Source organism: Lissotriton vulgaris, chromosome 7 (assembly GCF_964263255.1).
Source record: "Lissotriton vulgaris chromosome 7, aLisVul1.2, whole genome shotgun sequence".
NCBI lineage: Eukaryota > Metazoa > Chordata > Amphibia > Caudata > Salamandridae > Lissotriton > Lissotriton vulgaris.
Window position 1 is genome coordinate 1039247665 of NC_141695.1, and position 8275 is coordinate 1039255939.

The 8275-nt window shown below is 35.9% G+C and overlaps 1 protein-coding gene across 6 annotated transcripts in view; it reads left to right on the forward strand.

Moving 5' to 3' along the window:
* Window positions 1-7190, forward strand: part of LOC147702888 (uncharacterized) — a 353529-nt gene extending 346339 nt beyond the window's left edge. For 4 of the 6 annotated variants that reach the window (XM_086931471.1, XM_086931470.1, XM_086931474.1 and 1 more), the window contains one exon: window positions 2122-7190. In XM_086931471.1, coding sequence (XP_086787597.1) covers window positions 2122-2202 — 81 coding nt within the window. In that variant the 3' untranslated portion in view covers window positions 2203-7190. Of the gene's footprint in view, window positions 1-1735 lie in introns of all 6 variants that reach the window. The other 2 variants (XM_086931472.1, XM_086931475.1) reach the window with 1 other exon arrangement.
* The last annotated feature ends 1085 nt before the right edge of the window (window positions 7191-8275 follow it).

The following is an 8275-nucleotide window of genomic DNA, read 5'->3' on the forward strand; positions in this document are numbered from 1 at the left end:
ACATTTACCCAATTGCTCTAATGTGATGATTGAAAGTAGAACTCCACTCTTAGTGCCGGTCTATACTTTCCCCTAGTGCAGCAGGTATAGTGAAGTGCTTCCTTGTTCTTGGCTATGCAAGGGAACTTTCACTCCTTTGTGCCCCAATCAACTCAGTGCAGAAATGTTGATCACTGCACTTGCCTGAGCCCACAGTCCTCCCATGGGACTGTGGTAAACTGGACCTCAGTCCCTTCTTCCTGTAGGCTGCCGGGTGAGCATATGCTTTAAACCTGCCAGTTCCTTGCACCATAGAGTACATCTTCGGGTTGCGCTGGGTTCTCGGTCCTGGTGTCTTACCTCCTTTCAGGTGGCTTCCTTGAATGCTTCTGTCTTCGTTCTCTCTTTTGTTTCAGGTGATTTCCTGGTCTGCTTCTTGTCCTTGTTCCCTCCTCTCTTCTTGCATGTTGGTCTCTGTCTTTTGTCCCCAGGACCAGGAATTACTCCCTTGAAGAATACTAGACTGTACAATATTGTTTTCTCGGTTCCTATTGCAGCAGCCATCTTTGAATTTCCGTCCTTGTGCCCTGGCTCCTCATCCCATTGTTAATGACTGCTCAAACGCATTTAAGTGAATATTCCCAGCTGAGTGGTAGTAAAAAGCATTGAATATGAGGTCATAATGTTTTATGCTATATAAATGCTTTAGGTAGACTAAATATACCCTTTTTTTTTGCTGTGGTAGAGTTCCGCATGTTGTCTATAGTTAACATGGTGGAAGAGAAGACAAATTAAAGTTATGCATATATAAAGAGTGGAAAATGGGAAACATCCTTTACAACGCAACTTTTACCACGCAGTGCTTTTACCACGCAACTTTTACAACGCAAACTATTACAACGCATTGCGCTGGGGGGGCGCTCTAGGATAGGGAATACGTTTAATTTACTATCCAACACCTTCCCTAGTGTCCACGGGGACTGGAGTTGGCATAGTAAATTAAACTATTCACTATCCAGCACCCCAATGCGCTATGCGTTGTAAAGGTTTTCATTGTAAAAACCGCGTTGGAAAGGCATGCGTGGTAAAAGCATGCATTGTAATGTCATACATCCGTGGAAAATGCATTTAGTTGTGTTCTTCTCATACATGGCAACATTTTAGAGCAAGCAAGTGGGAGATTTTCAAAAATATTTGGTCGAATGTATTTTCCCCATTGACTTAGATTGAAGCAAAGCCAATATGTCTGAATCTGGTCTAATAGCATGTATGGTGACAATCAGCATTTCATTGTTGGCAGTTCAATAACATAGCCCAAACAAAATCAGAATTCTAAACTCTTTTTTGTATGCACTATGTAAAATTGCCAAAATTAAAATGTCGAGGGCTGTCACGCGCCCACATTCCCCCTCCAAGAATTAAGGACAAAGTATTCAGGCTAAGGATATATATATTTCCAAGCTCAAGCTGCCTTGTTTCCAGCAGATCATGATTCGGAAATCTGAATTGGGTTTCTGCGTGCAGGAATCGGGAGGCGGGAGACTATCCTTGAAATCAGTAGTTTACCATTTGAATCGGGCAGGCTGGAATGTATGTCTTGCTTATTGGTTACAAGAAGCCTTGCCATCTAATATGACAGTGTCTTCATTAATGATATTATAAAGTAGCTAACATTCAAAAGCATTCTTCAAATGCAATATGATAGCCGTTAATAATGTCTGTTTTTAACTATATTTACATTTCTGTTTTCTTTCAGTGAACTCTAACAGTCAAGCATGAAGTGTGTACATATTAACTTGATATATTTTGACATTCTTTTTTGTAAAAATAAAACAATAATATATTGACCTTTTTTACTGGATGCCATTGGACGCTGAATTTTAATGCGATGAAGCAAGGGCTCCAAAGCCATGCAAATTTGAATGAGCAGTTTTTGGACTGATAAAGAAGAAGCTGCATGTGACTGTGGATGCTTTCACAATTTGCTGCTGATGCTGCTAATTGGACTAACCATGTCTCCTACTAAATGAACAAAGGAGTGTGTTACTAGCAGCAGGGGTTGCATGAAGGGAGATGTTTTACATGGTCAACTCTTCTTCCAGACTTGACATTCACTCTGCATTTTTATCCACAACAACAAAGGATGAAAAAGGTGAATCATATAAGCTAAAGGCAAAAAAGGGAAGAACAATGAAGGCAGAGCCAACGAAGACTGAGAATTAAAAATAATGGCAGTCTTTGCAAGAATAAGAAATCACTGGATTGCAGATGAAATGGAAAGCAGAGATTCCTGCATTTAATATCCAGTCACTACATCTGACACAAGGAAACAAGATGCTTTAGCCTTCGATGCAAAGACTCAGTTGAAGACTCAAGCCTCTATGGGTCCCTATTAAGAATCTTGATGGTTATGCCTTTGTATTCTTGGAATATTGTCATCGTGCACGGTTACTGCATTGCTTACACTGGGATTCTCAAGGATCTTTCCAAATAGTGGATGGTGTGCAGGGTGAAAGGCAAGGGATGTTAGACTGTTATCACAACCATAGTACTCCCAGCAAGACAATCTCCTGGAAGACTGAGAGGATTTCTCTCGATTTCTAGTGCATACTAATATGCACAACTACACAGTGGAAGATGTGTATGAAATGCATACATATTTGTTTGACTTCAAGGTTACGTGCAAATTCATTTTACTTTTGTTTTGTAAGCAGTAATCCTGATAGCATGACGTTACCTTTCTACTTTATATGGAATCAGCATATATTTTTATTTGGAATTATGCATATAAAAGTTCATTATTATACGTTACTATATAGATGAAATTAGATCACCTTTATCTTCAGAAACAGACTGTTTTAAATGCCCTAAAACTAAGCAGATATGAAAATCTATTTTAATGCATTGTCAGACAATTGCTTGTATAAACAATGCGGCTGGTTCATCAAACCCTTGTGATAAACTGTAAGTAGTGCTACTGTATTTCTTCTAATGCAGTCTTAACACTAAGCTAACCATGGTTTTTAGAAATAAGCTTGTATTTTCCTTTATTTCGATTTGTTGTGATAAGAAGGGAGGAAATCATATGTTTTTACAACCATGCTGCATCCCAAACAACTTGCAAGAATTTGAGAAACTGGCTAATTTGAGCGTTCCCATGTCCTCACCAATCAGCTCACTGATACATTCAAATGATGGTTGCTTACTCCCCATAGATTACCAACACACATTTTCTTTTGTGCTGGAATCATCTCATGATGTATTTAATGGTACCTGACATGTCATTGTCACTCCTTCATCCCTCATGCATAATGCTTGAATGTTTGTTCTCAGTTATTATTGTATGCAGAGATCTGTAATATGGCACTTAGCAATCAACAATAACTTTTTAATCAAAAGCAAGAAGTGGATGCTAGGATATTAAAGCTTTAATTAGAAAATCTAAAGCAGAGTTTGGAATTCCAATAGTATACCATAGGAAAGGGGTTTGAAGAGCTCAAACATCTGCATTAACCGGCCAGCTGGACATGTCAAAAGAGTTTTCTGAAGAGTTCATCTTTACTATAAAAAAAATAGATATACACTTGCTAGTCAAGTATATTATTTACTAATTGCTTCTGCAAATTTACTTAATGCTTCTGCATCTATTCTGCAGTATTTTAAACTATTGCTATGTCTATTGTGAAGTCTGACTTCTTAAGAAATATCTACAGGAGTATGCAGAAATGCACATTTATTTCAGAGGTGTGCCTAAAACAAAATAACAGGTAAATGTAGATTGCACACTACTTTCTTAAGAATTCAAATATTGTTAGTTGTTGGTCTTAATTTTCAGTGTTAAATAAGAATTTTGCAATATGCTATGATAGAACAGATCCGTTTTTTAACAGTATTTTATCCTTCGAGAAATAACAGACTAAAGTTTATGTGACTAATTTGATCACATTTTGGTGTGTACTGTACACAGGCAACGACTCGAGGTATTAGGTGAAATCAACACCAGTAAACCAGTTGATTATTTGATGCCTGCTTCACAATTCCATGCTACAGAGGAGTTTAAAAAATATTCTCTAAATGGGACTAATCAAGACGTGTCTGGTCTACAGAAAATCTTTTGTGTTATTCTGTGTAAAATATAGTTTTCAATAAAATGATGATGAATGAGCTGAAGTGATCAAGAGATTGTTCTCAGACAACTGTGTTTAAAGAGTGATATAATGGCAGGGGTTATTATCTTTTAGGAAAATGCTGCTGTGTTCATTTACGTAAGGATCGACCTGATCGTAGTGTGAGCTGCTCGACCATATTAAAACTGATGGAATGCTAGGAAAGGTTAACATGTTTATTTTTCTCCATATATAACTATAAATGTAATCATATAATATGCACAATGCAATTTTACATGTTTGTAAAGGAATTAAAGTACTGAGGCAAAAATACTTTTATGGAACAGAGAATAGCTATGCTGAAACAAAATAGTAGTTAATGCTTTTAAAACATGCTCTCTGGAGCATTGCCCTACTAAAATCCTAGGAGTAGAAACAATGCAAAGTACATTCAAAATTGGTTCCTGTTAGGTTGTTTGAAGTGACTGATGGACTTTCTACAAACGTGTGTAATTTAATTCACATTCATTCAAGTACATATTAAACACCCACTGCAGCAAGCAATTTAGGGAGTTGCAGATGTCCCATCTCACTGAACAGTTTAGAATTCAGATGAAGGAGAAATGATTTCACGTTAGTAAGGAAGACACTTAGCAGAAAGCAGGTATCCATTGTACCAATTAATTATAATCTTTTCCTCCATGATTGAGACTAGGCTAAATTGGTAAGTTTAAACCCCACATACATGTTTATCTAAATTAGATAAATGCAATAGGTATTTTATTCTAAATAGTTGATGAGTAAGAGTACACTATTGTATACAATGTCCCATCATCACACAATACATTTCTACACATTGACTCAGAAGCTTCTTCAGTGAATGCCACTTGTTAATGCCTAATGACAAAATACCTGTTTATAATTTGTAGTGTATTTGCATATGCAAATATTTTGAGAAATTGGAAACTTATCTGATTTGCTCATCTTGGGGACATTTATACACCCTCTGATCATTTGTGGCAAACGCTTTGTTTTGATTATTTAGAGCAAAGTGTCCTCAATTAGTGTGTTGTATCATAATATTTTCACAGTGTTTTACACAAGCACTAAGTTTAACATGACTTGTGGAAAGGAAATTGTATTGAGTGTTAGTGCTACAAATATCTGAGAAACATATTTTTCTATTATTTATAATGCTTATAAAATATTTGGTAATTTTATTTTTCAAGGTTGGCGTAGTCGTCCCACAAATTGTTTCAGGAACCTATTAACAAATATGTTTATTAAATATAAGTATCTAATTGCAGGAGGGTGTATACAGCTAGTCGTGGTCTAATCAGAAATAATCCTTGAATGCTGTTCACATCATATATACAAGTTAAACAATTATTACATGAATACATTCTTACATGCAATTGAAGAAAAATGCAAAACATTCTACATACTATAGTGACCTGGATGAAAAATTGTACAATGATATTGTACTAACTTAAAGATACCTGTGATATAACGTGGCACTCTCAATTTCAGCCTTATGCAAAAGCAAATATTTGGTGAACAAATAAGGTTTGAGGTGTCAAAATGCAGGGCCTGTTTGTAGGGGTAATATAGAATTTTCAGTTGCCTACTTTGTTTGATGTTTACAAACTCAACGAAAGGCTTGAGCTTCCTTTAAAGGATGACAGTGAAAGAAACCTCAAAGAATCCTGTTGTGTGAGGGGTGAAACCACTGGCCCCAGGCACAGAGAAAATCCTGCTATGCCAGCACCATGCAGTGGCCTCTATCCCATTATATATGGTAAAATTGAAGCCGATTCATGTAATTAATTGTTATTTTCTCCAAACATTCTCAGTATGAACAAAGGGGAGTCAGGGACTTTTACACCCTCCATTCAAGGGGGTGTTTGTGTGGGAACAAACAACAGAGTCCTAGGATTTCTGTCTGTAACTGGCCCAGGGGGCCCTCCTTTTTTGATACCCCCTAGGTTTCCTTCAATCTGTAGCCTCATTATTATCAAACAATGAAAATAATGTGGCTGTTTGAACGTGTGAGTTATATGAATCCAGAGGTATTCATGTACACTAACCTAGTGGAGGGTTATGGAACACTCTACATTTAGACACCACAGTCCAAGAACAAGAAAGAGAACATGCACAAAGCCATTAAGGGATTTTCTCGTGTGCATGCAAAACTTCCCATTGCTAATCTGGTTATTCATGTACTCAATGCACAAGCGGAAAAACAAAAGGGCGATTGCAAAGGTAAGCATACATTTTCTTCTGCAACACCAATACCAGGTTGTAAGGTGTCAAAAGTAAGCAATGTGTCCCTTGCCCCTTGTTTAGCTAAACAATTTATTTGATGTAACATAGATGCAAGTCTTTAGAGTAATTCCTCTACATTGATTGTTTTCACCCTTAAGTATCAGAAGGCTATGTATCTTGATGCTGAGGTATTCAAACGTAGGTACTTCTAAATTGTCTGGCCATTGTGTAAGCCACCCACTAAGCGTTCCAGCCTTGCATTGAGGTTCCCAATGAGGAGAAGTACTGCTTCCTGCACGTGCCTAGCATTTATAGATATCTACTGCATGCAAGTTCCTGTTTTATTTCATACCAATAAATGTAATTCATTTTAAAGAAAACATTATGAAGCAAGAAGATATTGTACAATTTGTACCAGCAACTTGTGCTTGAAGTTTCATGAAAAAAACAAATTCCATCACAAACTTTTCTTACTGTATATTAAGAAAACACATCCAACTATTTTTCCCCAAAGTGTGCTCTGTAATTACTAAGAAATTAAATCAGTGTTATTGCCAGTATATTTGCATTTCTGGGAACAAGGTTTCTTAAACAAATGAAGGTGTTCATTTTATTTTTGTTTTTAATGTGTTTTGAATCATACTAATGTGCTTTTATATGTTGTTCTGTAATTAAGCAAGGGAGTGTATTGCTTTTATGTGTTTTTATAAATATGTATTTTGTTTTAATAAACAATGTAGTTGACTGCCTTTTATTTCACAAAGTATTTTAACTGTATAGGTTGTTTAATAGTGTGCATATGTATAATAAAAATTATCCTTTCAAACTTGTAAACATAAACTGGCCAGTTTGTAAATTTTTATTTTCCAGGGTTGTAGTCCAAATTATGTCTTGTGTATTTCATGTATCTGTAACTTCATCAAAATGTTGTTGCCAATAAAGCACAAGCTACATACAACAGTACTTCAAGGAAAGATACTGAACTTGCAGTTTGAATATTTAATGATCTTAAAAGACATTTTGTGCCATTTCTTATTAATATTTTGTAAACTTCCATTACATAATATATAAAAGTGCATAGATACATACCGTACAAACAGTGGGGTTGACATTTTACAATAACCACGCATGAAACGGGATAATCAGTAAAAAGGATTTAGCAAAAAGGAGTAACAGATCAGCAGGTTTTATTAAAATAATGTGAAATTGTGTCAACCTTATATAAAGCAAAATGTAAATGGTTGTTTTAGTGAGAATATGGCTGTTGAGCAATTAATACTGTGGCAAGTAAAAAGAAAATTCTAAACTTAAACACAGTCATTAATGATTAAAGATTTAAGCAGTTCCGGTAATTCGTAGAACTTTATCGCTAAGGGAGGCAGTACAGTTCCTGCCTCCATTGCAGGCCCAGCCATAAAAGTGATCATGCTGCTGGTAGAGTATCATATGTAATCTCATTCCATCTGTAAGCACTGCAGCAGGTATTGTATTTCGTATTAAAAACACCATCACCCTTTCTGCAAATCGATTAAATTGGTGTCTTTCTCTTTTATATGAACAAGGTAGTATGGTCAAAGACCTGAAGAATAAAAGAGGAATCTGGTGTGAAATTAAGCACATTAAACAAGTTATTCGTAATTTGTTGCAAAAGAATATCAGTATCAGTTTAATGTAAGTCAGATTATGTGCTGATATGTAGAATGTGTAAAAACGGCCTGAGAGATTCTATTTTTCCTGTAATGACTTTTAGTGTGAAAAAAACAAATATGTTGCCATAAATCTCTCCTTTGTACTCATAACTGTTTGTTTCTGAAACACTGACCATAAGAATGAAAAGGCACTTTTAGTTTTTATGCATTGTTTAAACTTCAGCTGCAATTATGCTACATGTCTGCTTTTCATATTGTCTGATGGCAGCAGGAATT